This window comes from Cherax quadricarinatus, chromosome 51 (genome assembly GCF_038502225.1).
Source record: "Cherax quadricarinatus isolate ZL_2023a chromosome 51, ASM3850222v1, whole genome shotgun sequence".
NCBI classification, from domain to species: Eukaryota; Metazoa; Arthropoda; class Malacostraca; order Decapoda; family Parastacidae; genus Cherax; species Cherax quadricarinatus.
The window spans coordinates 19,510,893-19,532,378 of NC_091342.1; the positions used below are offsets into that span (position 1 = coordinate 19,510,893).

At 39.9% G+C, this 21,486-nt stretch overlaps 1 protein-coding gene across 1 annotated transcript; it reads right to left on the bottom strand.

The window, feature by feature from the left end:
* Positions 1-375: 375 nt before the first annotated feature.
* MCTS1 (malignant T-cell-amplified sequence 1 homolog) lies at positions 376-14,648 on the bottom strand. The gene is made up of 4 exons (XM_053784775.2): positions 14,491-14,648; positions 13,497-13,649; positions 10,258-10,358; positions 376-4,577 (listed from the first exon to the last, which is right to left on the bottom strand). Exons 1-4 carry the CDS (start codon positions 14,499-14,501, stop codon positions 4,294-4,296), a joined length of 549 nt encoding a protein of 182 aa, XP_053640750.1. The 5' UTR covers positions 14,502-14,648; the 3' UTR covers positions 376-4,293.
* Between the last annotated feature and the right edge of the window lie 6,838 nt (positions 14,649-21,486).

The following is a 21,486-nucleotide window of genomic DNA, read 5'->3' on the forward strand; positions in this document are numbered from 1 at the left end:
TACACATCTGTGCCATTCATGTCACAAATGACCTGAAGTACTGCAGGCAGTATCTGCAAGTAATGTATGTGAAAGACGAGGCATCAAGATGTCCATCACAAGTTAGCTTACCGGGTAGCACTGATTACGATTAATGCTGCAACAGACAAGTAATTGAAGGCTTCACCGGACTAAAATGGAAGAACTGTTCCATTCTTTACATGCTCATGACTAAAAAACTATTAAAAAATGGTAAGTAATTATTATATGTAACATTTTGCACTTGCAAGCGGACCCTGAGATATGTTAGTTTTAAGATGGCACTTTTACCATTATAAAACAGTGTTTCATTCACTGCTACTTATCCAGATAATGGCATTAAACAAAAGCACAAGATGATGATAATGAAAACAGTTTCATTGGTATCACAGTAGAAGTACAGCATTACTATATACACATTAATTGAATATTTATTATTACATTCGTAGGGAAGTGCAAAACAAACAGGGGTCATACAATGCCTGGGGAATGAGGTAATGGGTTTGATTAGAGGAAGGAAAGTTCCAATTACTTCAATCAAGAGCCTTTCTCCAACAAGGCACACCTCCTCAAAGAAAAGTAGTTTTATGTCACATGCAATGAGTATGTTCCCAAAAAATTATTCATTAAAGCACCTACCATATATTTAATTTTTCACAAATAAGCAGTAAAGAAAGTGAGAGAGATCTGAAAGAGCTTTGACCTAGAACACTCAGTGAGTTTGGCAATAAAAAAAAATACAAATACACATGAACACCAAAAGTAGACTAACAAAAGTAAAAACCAGCATAAACATGCAACACAAATACTATCACACCATGTTAAACCAGCCCACTTCAATAAAAAAAAAGTGCTAAACTAGTACAACTCATTTAGTACTTTTGCAATCATGCAAGTACTAAAACTACATTTGTTAAACAGTTAAGAGTATTGGGTATTATTATTTTGGATTCATGGGAAAGGGCACTAAACCTGTAAGAGGCAACTGCATCAGGAAATGGAAAGCATCAAATTCAATCCAAGGAAAGAAGTAGCTCAAATTCTTCGGATGAAAAGCCCTTGACTGGTATCCTTTCATTTAAGGGTAAACTGCTGTAACTGAAGTAACACAAGCTCACTCCATAGTGGGCTTGTTTGAGGACTATATTTACACTTCATTGGGGGTAGGGGGTGGGGGGTGGGGGAGGGGGAAGTGTCATCTTCATGCTGGTGAAGGGCTCTTGATTTAAGGAATTGTAGCTACTCTCTTCCTTGGATCATACCACATTACCTTCCAGTCCCCATCACTGCATAACCCTAAGAGTCATCTATAAAGGATTGTAAAGCCTGGCTGGGAAAGTAGTGTCTGTCTCACCACTAGCAGACAAAATGTTGAGCTTCCACCAATCCTTGCACTGAATGACCCACACAGGTTTAGCATTTTATATAAATACTAAAAATAATGGATTGACCAAGTAGGTGTACAAAGCTAGGCTGGATAAGGTATGTACTTAAGATATCTCGGGAAACCAGAGATGCCTTTAACCCTTTCACTGTCCAGACCCCCAAAATTAAACTTCCTTTCCATGTCAAAAATTACCCTCCCTCCCCCCCAAAAAATTCTTCTGAAATGGTAGAGAATCCGATTGGAAACGTACAGAATTACGCAGACTCAAAGTCAAAAGGTCTTCGCGCAGTTTACACACCAGCGATTTCACCCACTAGGAGTCCTATTTTAGGCCAATTCCGTTGTTCCGGTCAGCTAAATTCTTAGCTATTTTGCTAGTATGCCTTCCATTCTACTTGTTGAACTATTTCAACTACCCTATAAACTGATCAGAATTTGTCAATTTGGCCAATTTCACACAAATTTAAAAAAATACCAATTTAAAAATAGTCTATAATAAACAATATAGACCTTCCTGGAACTAATAATGTTCATCAGTCATGTCCTCAGGCCTCTCAATTATTACACTTGCTTTCCATTTTGAATTATTTTTCACACAAAAATAGATTTATTCTATTTCTCAGATAATAAACCATAACCAGGAAAGAATATTTATGGTTTACAGCATCCCAATAATTGAATCAAACCTATTAAAAACCCATAAAACGACAAGGGGATGAAGGGAACCCTTACCCTTCCTCCGGAATATCAGCAAAAATCAAATATTTCTGCCTCTTTGAGCTCAATTTCAAGCTACTTCCAGTTCTTAAACCAATCAAAATCATTTCTATTTCAGTAGTATTTCTTCAATTCTATCAAATGATACCAAGAAACAGATAAAACCATAAAAACCATCCAATAAAACACCAAGGCATCACTACCTTAAACCATTCGCACTCACAGTTTTAATCTACCTGTCATGCATCACAAGGTAGGATTTTTTTTATATGGTGCTGGGGCATTGACCCCCGAAACCCTCTCCAAGTAAACACTCACCGCACAGATCCATTCTCTCATATTTAGGCCAAAATTTACCACTCACAGTTTATCTGAGTAAGCTGAACTCATGATGTACAAACATGCCAGGGACTCTGACCTTAATGACATAGCTCTACATGACGAATAGTGAAAGGGTTAAAGTGGTAGGGGCTTGTTTGAATGTTAGATTGAAGTGAATTTTATGATTTGATGTACTGTTCATGTATAAGAACAGAAGTATTTATTAACCCTTTGACTGTCGCAAGTCCCTTTCTGAAACTGTCATTCTATGTAAAAAAAATTTTGGAGAAAAAAAAAAAAAAAAAAAAAAAAAAAATTATAAAATGACAGGGAATCTTTTCCCTATGGTAATGACACCAAAAGTACAAAATTTGGTCGAAAACTCATGGAGTTATGCTCCTGCGAAGTTAGCGGTCTCGGCGACATACATGCATCGGCGATTTCGCCGACTTTGAGCCTTATTTTTGGCCAATTCCATTGTTCCAGTCGACTAAACTCATAGCTATTTCTTTAGCACTCCATTTTTTCTATCAATTGAGTACAAGAAACTGCCCATTTACCGATTTGAACTACCCAATAAAGTGGTCAGGAATTGGCATTTTGGCCAATTTCATGCAAATTAAAAAAGATGCCAATTTCAAAATAGGGTCCAGAATAAACAATGTAGACATTCTTGGCACTAAAATAACATATCCTCTGTTCATTAGTCATGTCTCTAGGCCCTTCTTACATTACTATTGCTTTCTATTGTGATTTTTTATTCATACAAAAAATAGAAGATTTACTGTTATGCAGACTACTGCATTATTGTAAAAATGGTATAAATAATATCAGTGCACTAGTGAAAGAAAATTAGACTCCCCAGTTGATGTGTATTGGAAGTGTGGTGTGATTTGCTTACTCTTCAACATTGGTAAAAATCGAACATTTCCACTACTTTGAGCTCAATTTCAAGGTCGTTTTCATCGTGAAATTAATCAAAATCATCTCTATTTCTGTAATATGTTTTCCACTGTATCGCAGGAGACCATGATAATGAGAATACAACCATAAATACTATACGAAAATACACCTCAAAGTCGGCGTTTTAATCCAAGAAAATGGTCGGAGTTTTTTTTTTCTCATGCACTGCGTGCTGCAGGATTTTTTTTATATGGTGCACACTGACCACACAGACCCATTCTCTCACATGTGGGTTTACCAGCTTTCTTCTGATTGATCTGAAGCCGCTAGAATTATTGAGTATACATAAGTCCAAAACACTGGCTCGTAAGACGTATAAATACGACCAAAACAGTTAAAGGGTTAAAGGATTCAAGGGAAACTGTTTAGCCAGACTTGAGTTCTAGAAGTGGAGAGTAAGAGTGCCTGCACTCTGAAGGATGGGTCACTGGAATTGTGATAGCCATGCACTTCTGGAAAAACAGCCAGAGACTGAGTGATTGTGTGTTTCCTTCTCTAAGTCACCACATCTTGGTGGGAAATGACTAGTGTTAAAGAAATTAAAAGGACATATTGCATAACCAAACCTAATCATAATGAAACTATTAGGGAGGGGAGCGAATTCAGGCTGATGGCAGCTACCACACTTCATAATGTAATCAATCCAGCCTCTCAGGTGGATGGAAATTAGAACAACCAATAGTGGCTATTACTTTAAATTATACACAAACCATCATGCTGAATGTGTAATGTTATTTACTTTAAAAAAAAAAAAGAAGAAAAAAAAAAAAAGAGTGAATTATAAGCATTATTGTTTTTATCAACTTTATGAAATACAGGTCAAATAAAAGTAAGAAAAAAAAAATGCAGTTATCAGCATTTGTACATTATCCTAAATTTCACTGTAATTACTTGACAGGTTTCATGTACCAAAGTCCATCATTAAGATAATGACAATTCTCAATACCTATGCCTTTATTAGTCTTGGCAATATCTTCTGCAGACAAAGATGTCAAGCCAACACAAAGAGCATGTTGTTTGCCTTCTGCCATCACTGCTACTACTGTGTTCTGATCTACTTTTGACATCTTAGCACCAGGAGAAGTCAGTCCTGGACACATTATATTGGCACCACTGAGAATGAAGCGAATAGCACCCTTATCAACTTGCATCCATGGCAGCATGAAGGGATCTGCAAAATTATAAACACCTTATGAACATTTTATTTTTTATGGATAACAGTGTAGTATACTGTACTTTCCTCACTAACAGACAAGCCAACATGTTGAAACATATATTAATGCCAAAATTTGTTGCTAAATCTTTAGGACATTACTAAAGGAAATTTTTTTTACAAAACATTTGTTCTAGAATTTTACAAATAACACTGCTCAGCTTAGAAACACATGCAGTATACCCCAATATGAAATAATGATAGTTTTTTTAGTTTAGCTGTCATGTGTGTAGCTGGTAACAGCAACTGTGGTGGACAGAGATGAGGTTGTTTTGCCATGATCATGACAATAATAAACAATTCTGTCACCAACAGATTTTGTCCATTGTTTCCAAGTCAAATGACCCAGCAAATTTTGTTCTGTATTTCCAATCCATTAAAATGATGTCTGTTAAACTGAAGGCTTACTGCAACTGTTTTCATTCAAAAACTTATGAACACAGCAATCAATGACCCATATACCTATGACCACTAAAAATAATTCAACTTGTAAATCCATGGAAGTGTGTACTGTCCCAGGAATTTTTGAAATCTCAAATTATATTGCAAATCTCAAATTATATTGTTGGATTAGTTTGTTTAAAAATAAAAATCTTCTTGTTTTTTCTAATCAATAGTTTTTAACATTTTACAGCCCCATTATGCAATATGCATCTTATTCTATTAATCCATCTTCATACAGTATTCAGTCATCTTGATCACTCACTAGTTTCATTTGTGCATAACACTGATCTTGAGCCAAACTTATTAACAAAGTAGTACAACTAATATCCTGTACTACATATCAAAACTGTAGTTACTATACAGCCAACCTTGCTAAGCACATCCTCGGTAAAAAAATAAATGCATGACTGTGCTTATGCAAAATGTTAAACCTCTAGGTAAACAATGATACTGTAATATCAAAGTTCTCCAAGACAATAAATACAGTAATACCTTTTTTTCATGTTAACAGACTTCTCTAAAGTAAGATACCATATATTAAACATATTCAACATACACAGCTAGTCACAGCTGTAGACCCAATAAGAAAAGGGGAAGGTATTACAACCTACTATACAAACAAGATGCAATGTAATGTCATTAACACAAGGAATACCAATGGAAAATAAATATTTGCCTAGTGAAAGGCACCAATTACAAATGGAGCTGCATACAGAATTCCTAACACTAACATCATAAACTTCAATAACAGTAACCTCACAATGAGTAGGAGACTTGACAAAAAATCGCCTGATAAATGCTGGTGACTAATATTATTCTTCCTCAACCCAATAATGCCAAAGTTACAAGCTTCTAGCAACTATCTAATATGCTTGTACTTATCAATCACTACCTCTAAGTAAACTCCATAAGATGTCACTCAAAAATATAGGAAGCAGTCAATCTTAAGTATCACTGACAGTTATATGGCATATACGAAGGCATTGTAAGTACTGTCACTGACCACACAGACCCATTCTCTCACATGTGGGCCTACCAGCTTTCTCCTGCTTGATCTGAAGCCACTAGAATTACCGAGTATATATACGTCCGAAACACTGGCTTGTAAGACATATATATACGGCTGAAACAGTCAAAGGGTTAATAAATGTATGGAAGAGGGTAAGGTACCCATGGATTGGCAGAGAGCATGCATAGTTCCTTTGTATAAAGGCAAAGGGGACAAAAGCGAGTGTAAAATTATAAGGGAATAAGCCTGTCGAGTATACCTGGTAAAGTGTATGGTAGAGTTATTACTGAAAAAATTAAGAATAAGATGGAAAGCAGGTTTGCTGACGAACAAGGAGGCTTTAGGAAGGGTAGGGGTGTGTAGACCAAGTGTTTACAGTGAAACAAGTAGGTGAACAGTATTTAGATAAGGGTAAACAGGTTTCTGTTCTATTTATGAATTTAGAAAAGGTGTATGATAGGATCATAGGTAGTAGGTTGGTAGACAGCAACTGCCCAGGGAGCTACTACCATCCTGCCAAGCGAGTGTAAAACGAAAGCCTGTAATTGTTTTACATGATGGTAGGATTGCTGGTGTCCTTTTTTCTGTCTCATGAACATGCAAGATTTCAGGTATGTCTTGCTACTTCTACTTACACTTGAATCACACTACACATACATGTACAAGCACATATATACACACCCCTCTGGGTTTTCTTCTATTTTCTTTCTAGTTCTTATTCTTGTTTATTTCCTCTTATCTCCATGGGGAAGTGGAACAGAATTCTTCCTCCGTAAGCCATGAGTGTTGTAAGAGGCGACTAAAATGCCGGGAGCAAGGGGCTAGTAACCTCTTCTCCTGTATATATTACTAAATGTAAAACGAGAAACTTTCATTTTTCCTATTGGGCCACCCCGCCTCGGTGGGATACGGCCGGTGTGTTGAAAGAAAGAAAGAAGTATGATAGGATAGATGGAGGGTAGGGGGGAGATGTGGCAGATGTTGCAAATGTATGGAATAGGAGGTAGGTTACTGAAAGCAGTGAAGAGTTTTTATGAGGATAATGAGGTTCAGGTTAGAGTATGTAGGAGAGAGGGAGTCTATTTCCAAGTAAAAATAGGCCTTACGCAGGGGTGTGTGATGTCCAGCTGCTTAGGTATGGAAAGAATGAAGAACTCAAAAGGAATACTATAAACAAAACTCAAGAGGGTCATCAAATAGAACGTAAGGAAAACACAAAAAAAACTGGGAATAATTATGTCAGCTGACCTTTCTTTTAAAGACCATAACAAGACAAAGATCACAACAGCCAGGAAGATGAAGGGAAATAATGCCGAAGATGACACTCTTCAAATCACTAGTGCTCCTTCACTTAGACTATTGCTCAGTGCTGATGGCCCCGTTCAAAGCGGGAGAAATATTGGAGCTGGAAGAAATACAAAGATCATTTATGGCTCACATTGAGCCAGTAAAGCACCTAAACTACTGGGAATGCCTTCAAGTCTTGAACATGTACTCATTGGAGTGGAGGAGAGAGAGATATATGATAATATATACCTGGAAAGTACTTGAAGGCCTGGTCCCAAATCTGCACACTGCCATAACAACATATTGGAGTGAGAGATATGGAAGGAAGTGTAAAAGAAACCCAGTGAGGAGCAGGGGTGCAGTGGGGACAATAAGGGAACACTATCAACATCCGGGGTCCCAGACTATTCAACATCTTACCAGAAGATATCAGAAGCATGACTGGAATAAGTGTAGAAGCCTTCAAGAGGAAACTGGACAAGTATCTTCACCAGGTGCCAGATCAACCAGGCTGTGATGGATATGTGGGGCAGTGGGCCTCCAGCAGCAACAGCCTGGTTGACCTGGCAAGCACCAGACAAGCCTGGCCCATGACTGGGCTCAGAGAGTAGAGAAGCTCTCGAAACTCTTCAAAGGTATATCAAAGGTAAGGTATATACCATGGTTGCACAATATATCTATTCATGGGGTTGCAAGAGAGGTAAATGCTTGAGTGTTGGCAAGAGGTGTGGGATTAAATGATAAAGAATCTAACACAAAGTGAGAGTTGTCACAAACTCAGATTCAGAAAGGATATAGGAAAGCACTGGTTTGGTAATAGAGTTGTGGATGAGTGGAACAAACTCCCGAGTACAGTTATTCAGGCTAAAACGTTGTGTAGTTTTAAAAATAGGTTAGATAAATACATGAGTGGGTGTGGGTGGGTGTGAGTTGGACCTGACTAGCTTGCGCTGCTGGGTCTGGTGCAGTGCTCCATCTTTGAGTGGAGATGATCAGACTGGGTGGGTCATTGGGCTAATCCGGAGGGGGGGGGGGAGTCATTGGTCTAATTCGGGGGGGGGGGACATGGACCAGCTCCACATGGGTCAGTAGGCCTGTTGCAGTGTTCCTTCTTTCTTATGTTCTTAGTTGCTTTTCGCTGATGACACTGTGTTTTTGGGAGATTCTGAAGAGAAGTTGCAGAGGTTGGTGGATGCATTTGGTAGGGTATGTAAAAGAAGGAAATTACAAGCGAACATAGGAAAGAGTAAGGCGATGAAGATAGCAAAAAATTTAAGTAATGAAACACTGGATATCAGATTGGAGGGAGGGAGTATGGAGGAAGTGAATGTATTTAGATATCTGGGAGTGGACTTGTCAGCAGATGAGTTTATGAAAGCTGAGGTGAATCATTAAATTGATGAAAGGAAAAGGGTTAGTGGTGCACTGAAGACAAAGAACGTTGTCCATAGAAGCAAAGAGAGGAATGTATACGAGTATACTTATACCAACGCTCTTGTGTGTGTGTGAAACATGGGTGGTGAATGTTACAACAAAGAGAAGGCTGGAGGCAGTGGAGATATCGTGTCTGAGGATAATGTGCAGTGAGAATATAATGAAGAGAGTCCATAGTTTTTTAAATTAGGAGGAAGTGCAGGTTACTAAAAGTATTATCCAGAGGGATGAGGTTGTTGAGATGGTTCAGATAGTTAGAAAGGAGGAGCAAAATAGAATGACTTGGAAAGCATATAAATCCGTAGTAGAAGGAAGGCAGGGTAGGGGTCGGCCTAGGAAAGGTTGGTGGGAAGGAGTAAAGGAGGTTTTATGTGTGAGGGGCCTGGACTTCCAGTAAGCATGCATGAGCATGTTAGATAAGAGCGAGTGGAGACAAATGGTATTCATGACTTGACGTGATGTTGGAGTGTGAGCAAAGTAACATTTATGAAGAGATTCAGGGAAACTGGCAAGATGGACTAGAGTCCTGGAGATGGGAAGTACAGTATCTGCGCTCTGATGTTGCAGTTTTTTAACTGTAGTGTATGCACACCTCCAGCAAGACAATCATAGAGTGAATGATGATGAAAGTGTTTATTCTTTGTTGGGTCACCCTGCCTTGGTGGAGCACGGCCGATGTATTAATAAAAAAAATTGTGTCTATATGTATATGAAATCCTAGGTAGTAGGTTGGTAGACAGCAACCGGCCAGGGAGGTACTACCGTCCTGCCAAGTGAGTGTAAAACGAAAGCCTGTAATTGTTTTACATGATGGCAGGATTGCTGGTGTCCTTTTTTCTCTCATAAACATGCAAGATTTCAGGTACGACTTGCTACTTCTACTTACACTTAGGTCACACTACACATACATGTACAAGCATATATATACACACACCCCTCTGGGTTTTCTGCAATTTTCTTCCTAGTTCTTGCTCTTGTTTATTTCCTCTTATCTCCATGGGGAAGTGGAACAGAATTCTTCCTCCGTAAGCCATGCGTGTTGTAAGAGGCGACTAAAGTGCCGGGAGCAAGGGGCTAGTAACCCCTTCTCCTGTATAAATTACTAAATTTAAAAAAAAAAAAAGAAACTTTTGTTTTTCTTTTTGGGCCACCCTGCCTTGGTGGGATACGGCCGGTTTGTTGAAAGAAAGAAGGATGTATATGAAATATAATTTTAGTATTACTCCTAGTTTGTTTGCATGAAATACTTTGCATAACTTTTCCATGTAAGAAATCTTTGTAACACAAATGTATCTTCTTTGAAAAATAAATGATTATGATTATAATTATGATTATGATGATGAATGCATCAATGAAACCTGGTCAATGATAATTGTATTTTCTTTAAAACATTTCAGGTCCTAAAGGTTCAAGTTTACCCATTCAGTTTGAAAATTATTAAGTTCTAAAATCTTTGAAGCTTACATTTGTGCAGTAGTTTCAGAGTAGGCATCCATGGCCCATCTCTCTGTCTGAAGAAAAGCAATTCTCCATCACTTCTCACAAGCAACTCAACATGTTCATGGCTGCAGGAAGAGATCATTAAGAATAATAAAATTTACTTATACAAGTCTCCAATGTGAAGCAGTTGAACCTAGGTATGGTATTCTGAAATGTTTAAGTTGATGCATTCATTTGCATTACAATATAAAAGTAACAGAGTTATATAGCAAAGAATTTTACAATCAGCCTTTTCATTAATTTCCACTTTAAATATTTAATCAATATTATTTATCTAAAATATGTATATACAGCATCTTTCAATAGCAACACCTGAAATAAAAATAAAATTAACTGTAATGTAACTCTGGAATACCATTCTCATTTAGAAATTTTGTTTTTGAGGAGCCATAAGGGATTATATTTTAGAAAGAGCAATATCTGTATCTAAAATGTAAACTTGACAGACCCATTTTCTGCATGTATTGTACTGTTTGTGGCTGTTTGCTTTGTAAGCAACTTACATGTTACATGTTATCCTGACGCCAAATGACTTCGAACAGGCGATAAATGACATGCCCATGCACTCTGCCCCAGGGCCAGACTCATGGAACTCTGTGTTCATCAAGAACTGCAAGAAGCCCCTATCACGAGCCTTTTCCATCCTATGGAGAGGGAGCATGGACACGGGGGTCGTCCCACAGTTACTAAAAACAACAGACATAGCCCCACTCCACAAAGGGGGCAGTAAAGCAACAGCAAAGAACTACAGACCAATAGCACTAACATCCCATATCATAAAAATCTTTGAAAGGGTCCTAAGAAGCAAGATCACCACGCATCTAGAAACTCATCAGTTACACAACCCAGGGCAACATGGGTTTAGAACAGGTCGCTCCTGTCTGTCTCAACTATTGGACCACTACGACAAGGTCCTAAATGCACTAGAAGACAAAAAGAATGCAGATGTAATATATACAGACTTTGCAAAAGCCTTCGACAAGTGTGACCATGGCGTAATAGCGCACAAAATGCGTGCTAAAGGAATAACAGGAAAAGTCGGTCGATGGATCTATAATTTCCTCACTAACAGAACACAGAGAGTAGTCGTCAACAGAGTAAAGTCCGAGGCAGCTACGGTGAAAAGCTCTGTTCCACAAGGCACAGTACTCGCTCCCATCTTGTTCCTCATCCTTATATCCGACATAGACAAGGATGTCAGCCACAGCACCGTGTCTTCCTTTGCAGATGACACCCGAATCTGCATGACAGTGTCTTCCATTGCAGACACTGCAAAGCTCCAGGCAGACATCAACCAAATCTTTCAGTGGGCTGCAGAAAACAATATGAAGTTCAACGATGAGAAATTTCAATTACTCAGATATGGTAAACATGAGGAAATTAAATCTTCATCAGAGTACAAAACAAATTCTGGCCACAAAATAGAGCGAAACACCAACGTCAAAGACCTGGGAGTGATCATGTCGGAGGATCTCACCTTCAAGGACCATAACATTGTATCAATCGCATCTGCTAGAAAAATGACAGGATGGATAATGAGAACCTTCAAAACTAGGGAGGCCAAGCCCATGATGACACTCTTCAGGTCACTTGTTCTATCTAGGCTGGAATATTGCTGCACACTAACAGCACCTTTCAAGGCAGGTGAAATTGCCGACCTAGAAAATGTACAGAGAACTTTCACGGCGCGCATAACGGAGATAAAACACCTCAATTATTGGGAGCGCTTGAGGTTCCTAAACCTGTATTCCCTGGAACGCAGGAGGGAGAGATACATGATTATATACACCTGGAAAATCCTAGAGGGACTAGTACCGAACTTGCACACGAAAATCACCCACTACGAAAGCAAAAGACTTGGCAGACGATGCACCATCCCCCCAATGAAAAGCAGGGGTGTCACTAGCACGTTAAGAGACCATACAATAAGTGTCAGGGGCCCGAGACTGTTCAACTGCCTCCCAGCACACATAAGGGGGATTACCAACAGACCCCTGGCAGTCTTCAAGCTGGCACTGGACAAGCACCTAAAGTCAGTTCCGGATCAGCCGGGCTGTGGCTCGTATGTTGGTTTGCGTGCAGCCAGCAGCAACAGCCTGGTTGATCAGGCTCTGATCCACCAGGAGGCCTGGTCTCAGACCGGGCCGCGGGGGCGTTGACCCCCGGAACTCTCTCCAGGTAAACTCCAGGTAAACATGACTAGACATTAGGGGTGGGTATCAGATAATATTGATGGTATCAGTGAAAAATATACCATTACCAGCTGATACATTTAAAATGTTGTTACAAATGTTCTGAAAAATAGTAAAATTAACAATATACAAGACTAACTTTTCATTAATTTACATGTATAATTTAACTGTAGATGAAATGATTAATCTTTAAATAGACATAAAAAAAGGAAAGGAAATTACCTAGTGGTATAAAAAAAAAAAAAGAAGGAAGTTCTTGTATGTAGATAAATGGTTCAGAGAACTGACAGGTTGATAAATTAGACACTTGGTCAACACTTGGGTATCTTCATCTTGGAAAAGTTTCAAAAGTGAAAATACCCAAGCGTTGCACAAGTGTCTAATTTATCATGATAGTTCTTCCATTTCTGGCAAACCTAGCCAGTAAATATCTAAGGTCATCCCTCTCCTCTAATAAAGAGTAATTGTTCAGCACTGGAGGGTACATCTACTCTTCTCAAAGAACAGACCAACTTCCAAAAATGGAGAACTATAGATGTTCCTTGATTTCATTTCAGGAATTTTTAATTTTAGCTACTGTCTTTTATCTTTAATATAAATGACCACATTCACTCATGCTCAGTTCCATATACAGAGACTGACTTCACACATTATTTCATCCTTTCATCTTACCACAGGCAGGCAGTTACAACATTTATCTTTATCAATATTATGCCAATCAATTTGAAACAGCCTTAAATTTCTATACTGTACTTCACAATTTTATTTTTCCAACTGCTGTACATACTGTACTTGCTTTCTTTATTATACAATCCTCCAGCTTGCCCTTTTCAAATGTAAATACAGTATACCAATTTTATCCTACTGCACTCCTATCATTTCTCATTCTTATCTAATCTACTTTCACCTTTTCTGCAAATTGTTCTACATGTAAATTATGAAGATCTTTTATAATACTCCACTTCGAACATGAGAGAATCAAGAGAAAAAACAAAGGTGTGCACCATTTACCATTTAACAATCCTAAACGCATCTTTCTTCGGCAATATTTTTTCTAGGTAATCTCCAAGTGACGGGAAGGACTCTATCAATTTATGGCGAATTCCTTTTTGAACAGATGACTTCAGTTGTTGAGTACCAGACACTGATTCCTTTTCATCGAACCTGTCAAAAAAAACTATCAATTTAGAACCTGTCAAAAAAAAACTATCAATTTAAAAGCATATCAGATTAATTACAATCTTTAAAAATCAATATACTGTATTTAAATTTAAGTAAATGTTTCTCAAAATTTCTCCAGAGTATTGTACCTCATTTTGAAATGCAGACCAAATGTATCTGAGGTGCTTACAACATGATTACTTGTAAAAATTTGGTACTATTACTACATTAACAAGGAGAGTGCCTAACCCATAGGGGCTACACGGTGCCTTGAGGAATGGGAGGCAATTAGGTTTGATGCAGGGAAAGGGAGGTCTGGTTCAATTACTTGGATCAAAGCCCCTCACCAGCATCAAGGAACCTTCCCTAGGGGAGAAATTAATTACATACTTAAAAAATGTCAACTTTCACATTTACTGCAAATGCATTCATCAACTTCTTTATTCAACTAAAACAATTTACATTATTATTATTATAATTACTGCTCACGGGGGAGCACTAATCCCGTAGGAGAAAATGGGAGGCAATCAGGTTCGATCCAAGGAAGAGTTCTGGCACGAGTCCTAAATATCTTTATTTCTACATGTACACGAGCTCCTCATCAGTGTCAAAGAATCTTCCTAGAAGGATAAAACAATCTGCAAGACTACAAAAATGTACATGGTCACAATAACATATCCACACAAAAGCAAATATTCATAAACCTAGTATGCTGAAAACAGCAGTAGATAGAGCCAGTACCTTAATTGATGGAAATGAAGACAATTAGGTCAAAATTTAACAATCATTCATTATATATAGTTAAAAAAATACGTAAGGTGACGCTCGAACACACTCAACTTACTTCTTAAACATAATGAATAATGATTTTCGTGATAACTGTGTAGGAGGTTGAGGAGCAGTGATGACCGTCTGTCAGGGCAGAGACAGCAGCAGCATGAGGCAGCTGGTGTTTACTACTGAGCATTGCGGGTAATGGCGCCCTCTCACACCCACTTTAAAAACCTCCTCTTACCTCCCTCTCAGAATATTGAATATACTTTATTGTTAAGTTCATACCATTTTATTCAATTATCGTGTAACCAACTCATTACTACTGCGACTGTAGTTTAATATCTTTATCATGCACCTAATACCTATCAGTTAGTCTAATATATTTATTATGCACCCATACCCATCCTGTGGCGGTAGTCAAAAGATTACAGAGGTACATAATGAGTTCAGGGACTGGACTCCAAAGTTATGATAGATGAACAAGTTACAAAGGTAATGAACTCCAGGTAGATCTGGTCACAATCATGGCAAGTTACAAAGGTAATGAATCATCCTCACTCCTATGCATAGTTACAATCATGAACAAATTACAAAGTAATGAGCCACTGATACGTCCACACCCGGTCACAATTGTAATGATTTATAAATACAAATATTAAGTGGGTCATACACCCACACGAGCGCGCGCGCGCACACACACATACACATACGAGGGCGCACGCACAGACACATGCACACGAGCGTACACACATGCATACACAGTGTCTAATCGATGTGCACATAGGTCAAAATGGTAATGGTAACAAGCACGCACACCCCCCACACTCCCCCCCCCCACACACACGTGGTAATGCTTTATTTGCAGCTAGCAAAGTCAGGGTGTTTCTCCAGAATGGTCTGTAATATACCACTGTGGATAAAATACTTTGCCATTTCTTGAACATTTCTGAGTGTGGAAAATTGCATTTACTTGGATGTATCATTATTTACATAACAGTAAATGAACAAAGATAATTATTGTTTATCAGTTAGACAAGTAGGAATTTGGGACTCCTACGTCGCAAAAAATGTCCCTCTTCGATACCTACCACTGTCATATCCACAAGTTGCTCTGGACCTATTAATTACAAATGAAAAATACATCACCAGGAATGCTGGTAAATATATAAATTTGTGGACTGTATATTAAATTAAATCAGAGTACAAAACAAATTCTGGCCACAAAATAGAGCGAAACACCAACGTCAAAGACCTGGGAGTGATTATGTCGGAGGATCTCACCTTCAAGGACCATAACATTGTATCAATCGCATCTGCTAGAAAAATGACAGGATGGATAATGAGAACCTTCAAAACTAGGGAGGCCAAGCCCATGATGACACTCTTCAGGTCACTTGTTCTATCTAGGCTGGAATATTGCTGCACTCTAACAGCACCTTTCAAGGCAGGTGAAATTGCCGACCTAGAAAATGTACAGAGAACTTTCACGGCGCGCATAACGGAGATAAAACACCTCAATTACTGGGAGCGCTTGAGGTTTCTAAACCTGTATTCCCTGGAACGCAGGAGGGAGAGATACATGATTATATACACCTGGAAAATCCTAGAGGGACTAGTACCGAACTTGCACACGAAAATCACTCACTACGAAAGCAAAAGACTTGGCAGACGATGCACCATCCCCCCAATGAAAAGCAGGGGTGTCACTAGCACGTTAAGAGACCATACAATAAGTGTCAGGGGACCGAGACTGTTCAACTGCCTCCCAGCACACATAAGGGAGATTACCAACAGACCCCTGGCAGTCTTCAAGCTGGCACTGGACAAGCACCTAAAGGCAGTTCCTGATCAGCCGGGCTGTGGCTCGTACGTTGGTTTGCGTGCAGCCAGCAGCAACAGCCTGGTTGATCAGGCGCTGATCCACCAGGAGGCCTGGTCACAGACCGGGCCGCGGGGGCGTTGACCCCCGAAACTCTCTCCAGGTAAACTCCAGGTATAAACACATATACATAACAGAAGAATATCTTAAAATCAAAACACTCACCAATTTGACTGGAGATTAATGTGTCATGTACAGGACCCCACCTTTTGCCTACATTTATGAAGAATTTACTGGCCAGAAATTAAACATAATTTAGACAGCTTATCTGAGGTTCCTGGAGTTGTCCTGTCCTGTCGCCTGATTCTCAAATTATGCAGGAATGCACATCCAACAATTTCGTCTCCTATTTGAGAGGTGTCAGCCCGATTTTAATCTCTAGAGCACGAAAAATTCTTCCCATTATTCACAACGTGTTATTCAATTCAAACAAAATGGCGACTGTCTGTTCTTTTAAAAATACACTTTTATTAAATACAATATAGGGCATCTATTTACCTATAAATTACCGTATTTCCGGAAAATATACAGTATTTTCCACACTGAGTGAGTTGTCTCTAAATTCATTAATTTGATCGCACTTCAGGACATAATGACGCAAGGTGTGACAATAGTCCATCTGGCAAAGTTTACATTTCGTTTGGTCTACATCTGGTGGTGGTGATTTAACCTGCCAAAGATACTTGTAACCCAGCCGGAACCGGGCGGTAGTGACATCCAAGAGTCGGCTTATCTTGTTGGATGCACCATAGACATATGGCTCCTCCTGCATGGTGGAACGATGACAGATGGACTGACTGGTGTCAATCTCCCTAAGTCTTAATTCAATAAAGTTCAATTGAAGTTCTTTTCGTATTATTGTTCTCAGACTTCTAACTGGCAACCCAAGATTGTAATCTACTCCCTCTTTGAAAGCATACAGCTTAGCCAATTTATCAGTTCTATCATACATCTGAAGACCAATGTGAGATGGAATCCACTCTGACTCCACTGTCCACAATCTTACCATACCTATGTCTGGCTTCTGACACAAGCATGCCACAATTTATACGTAATGAGTTGAGAGCATTTATGGATGACAGAGAATCAGTTTCAATTAAAGTTTCAACCTTAGATACATGGACGCATTTGAGTGCAAGGAGTGTGGCCAACACTTCTGACTGCTTGCAGAGGCAAAGGCAATGTTCGCGGCTTTCACTGAGACCCACATAAAGGATCACTTGGACAATGAAATATGGATCCCAGGTTACAACCTATACAGATGTGACAGAGTGAACAGGCAAAAGGGGGGGGGGGGGTTGGCCTGTACATTGCAGAGTCACTTGTTTGCACAGAACTGCTTAATGCCTCAAATGACGTAGTGGAAGTTTTAGCAGTAAAGGTCGAGAACCAAAACCTAGTCATTGTGGTAGTCTACAAGCCTCCGGATGCAACATCCCAGCAATTCCAGGAACAGCTGTTAAAAATTGACCACTGTCTGGAAAATCTTCCAGCTCCTGCACCCAACATCTTGCTCCTGGGGGATTTCAACTTAAGGCACCTAAAATGGAGGAATATAGCAAATAATATTGTTGCAGTAATAACACCAGGAGGCAGCTCTGATGAAAACTCACACTCACACGAGCTTTTAAATCTCTGCACAAAATTCAATTTAAACCAGCAAATAATAGAGCCTACTAGACTGGAGAATACACTAGACCTCATATTCACTAACAATGATGATCTGATAAGAAATGTCACCATATCAAAAACAATATACTCAGATCACAACATAATTGAGGTTCAGACATATATGCGAGGAGCCCCAGACCGACAAAATGAGACTAGTCACGAGGGAGCATTCACCAAATTCAACTTCAATAACAAAAACATAAAGTGGGACCAAGTAAACCAAGTCCTAACCGATATAAGCTGGGAAGATATACTAAGCAACACAGACCCAAACTTATGCCTAGAACAGATTAACTCGGTGGCACTCGATGTATGCACAAGGCTTATTCCTCTAAGAAAAAGGAGGAGTAGATGTAAAATAGAAAGAGACAGGCGCTCCCTTTACAGGCGACGGAAAAGAATAACAGAGCGGCTAAAAGAGGTCAATATATCTGAAATGCGTAGGGAGACACTGGTCAGAGAAATAGCAAGCATCGAACTTAAGCTAAAAGAATCCTTTAGGAGTCAGGAATCGCGGGAAGAACTAAAAGCTATAAATGAAATCGAAAGAAACCCAAAGTATTTCTTCTCCTATGCCAAATCAAAATCGAGAACAACGCCCAGTATTGGGCCCCTACTTAAACAAGATGGGTCCTACACAGATGACAGCAAGGAAATGAGTGAGCTACTCAAGTCCCAATATGACTCAGTTTTTAGCAAGCCGCTAACCAGACTGAGAGTCGAAGATCAAAATGAATTTTTTATGAGAGAGCCACAAAATTTGATTAACACAAGCCTATCCGATGTTATCCTGACGCCAAATGACTTCGAACAGGCGATAAATGACATGCCCATGCACTCTGCCCCAGGGCCAGACTCATGGAACTCTGTGTTCATCAAGAACTGCAAGAAGCCCCTATCACGAGCCTTTTCCATCCTATGGAGAGGGAGCATGGACACGGGGGTCGTCCCTCAGTTACTAAAAACAACAGACATAGCCCCACTCCACAAAGGGGGCAGTAAAGCAACAGCAAAGAACTACAGACCAATAGCACTAACATCCCATATCATAAAAATCTTTGAAAGGGTCCTAAGAAGCAAGATCACCACCCATCTAGAAACCCATCAGATACACAACCCAGGGCAACATGGGTTTAGAACAGGTCGCTCCTGTCTGTCTCAACTACTGGATCACTACGACAAGGTCCTAAATGCACTAGAAGACAAAAAGAATGCAGATGTAATATATACAGACTTTGCAAAAGCCTTCGACAAGTGTGACCATGGCGTAATAGCGCACAAAATGCGCGCTAAAGGAATAACAGGAAAAGTCGGTCGATGGATCTATAATTTCCTCACTAACAGAACACAGAGAGTAGTCGTCAACAGAGTAAAGTCCGAGGCAGCTACGGTGAAAAGCTCTGTTCCACAAGGCACAGTACTAGCTCCCATCTTGTTCCTCATCCTCATATCCGACATAGACAAGGATGTCAGCCACAGCACCGTGTCTTCCTTTGCAGATGACACCCGAATCTGCATGACAGTGTCTTCCATTGCAGACACTGCAAGGCTCCAGGCGGACATCAACCAAATCTTTCAGTGGGCTGCAGAAAACAATATGAAGTTCAACGATGAGAAATTTCAATTACTCAGATAAGGTAAACATGAGGAAATTAAATCTTCATCAGAGTACAAAACAAATTCTGGCCACGAAATAGAGCGAAACACCAACGTCAAAGACCTGGGAGTGATTATGTCGGAGGATCTCACCTTCAAGGACCATAACATTGTATCAATCGCATCTGCTAGAAAAATGACAGGATGGATAATGAGAACCTTCAAAACTAGGGAGGCCAAGCCCATGATGACACTCTTCAGGTCACTTGTTCTATCTAGGCTGGAATATTGCTGCACTCTAACAGCACCTTTCAAGGCAGGTGAAATTGCCGACCTAGAAAATGTACAGAGAACTTTCACGGCGCGCATAACGGAGATAAAACACCTCAATTACTGGGAGCGCTTGAGGTTTCTAAACCTGTATTCCCTGGAACGCAGGAGGGAGAGATACATGATTATATACACCTGGAAAATCCTAGAGGGACTAGTACCGAACTTGCACACGAAAATCACTCACTACGAAAGCAAAAGACTTGGCAGACGATGCACCATCCTCCCAATGAAAAGCAGGGGTGTCACTAGCACGTTAAGAGACCATACAATAAGTGTCAGGGGCCCGAGACTGTTCAACTGCCTCCCAGCACACATAAGGGGGATTACCAACAGACCCCTGGCAGTCTTCAAGCTGGCACTGGACAAGCACCTAAAGTCAGTTCCTGATCAGCCGGGCTGTGGCTCGTAGGTTGGTTTGCGTGCAGCCAGCAGCAACAGCCTGGTTGATCAGGCGCTGATCCACCAGGAGGCCTGGTCACAGACCGGGCCGCGGGGGCGTTGACCCCCGAAACTCTCTCCAGGTAAACTCCAGGTTTACCCCCTCCCTCCATCCTTTCCTAGGATGATCCTGGTCAAAATCCACAAGGCAGCGAAAATATACAGGTGTACTAGTGTGTCCTGCAACAGTAGGGCTTGGGCCATGAGATAAGATTAACAATCTAAGAACTTCAGCCCTCTTGAAGGGCTGAAGTTCACTGCTTTTATACATGCTACTATATCTGGAAGAACTGTTTGATACAAATAGGAATTTATACCAAGAGCAAGGGGCTAGTAACCTCTTTTCTCATATACATTACTAGATTTAAAAAAAGGGAAACTTTCGTTTTTCTTTGGGTCACCCTGTCTCGGTGGGATATGGCTGGTTTGTTGAAAAAAAAGTTAAGAATTTTTAAGTGTCATTACTAGAGAATATTCTCAATAGGAACAAGATATATAGGAAATAATCAGCTTGGAGGCCCAGCAACTTGGGGTAATCCATTTACTTCTTGCTAAAGAGCAGCATTATTATTATTTTATTATTATTATTTTTATTATCACACTGGCCGATTCCCACCAAGGCAGGGTGGCCCGAAAAAGAAAAACTTTCACCATCATTCACTCCATCACTGTCTTGCCAGAAGGGTGCTTTACACGACAGTTTTTAAACTGCAACATTAGCACCCCTCCTTCAGAGTGCAGGCACTGTACTTCCCATCTCCAGGACTCAAGTCCGGCCTGCCGGTTTCCCTGAACCCCTTCATAAATGTTACTTTGCTCACACTCCAACAGCACGTCAAGTATTAAAAACCATTTGTCTCCATTCACTCCTATCAAACACGCTCACGCATGCCTGCTGGAAGTCCAAGCCCCTCGCACACAAAACCTCCTTTACCCCCTCCCTCCAACCTTTCCTAGGCCGACCCCTACCCCGCCTTCCTTCCACTACAGACTGATACACTCTTGAAGTCATTCTGTTTCGCTCCATTCTCTCTACATGTCCGAACCACCTCAACAACCCTTCCTCAGCCCTCTGGACAACAGTTTTGGTAATCCCACACCTCCTCCTAACTTCCAAACTACAAATTCTCTGCATTATAATCACACCAC

What these genes read in the sequence shown, in the direction of transcription:
- MCTS1 (XM_053784775.2), bottom strand. An exon ending in GCGTTTAGGATTGTTAAATG is followed by an intron (nt 10,359 to 13,496) that starts GTAAATGGTGCA and finishes CTCTTCCTGCAG; the next exon opens with CCATGAACATGTTGAGTTGC. An exon ending in TCTGAAACTACTGCACAAAT is followed by an intron (nt 4,578 to 10,257) that starts GTAAGCTTCAAA and finishes ATAATTTTGCAG; the next exon opens with ATCCCTTCATGCTGCCATGG.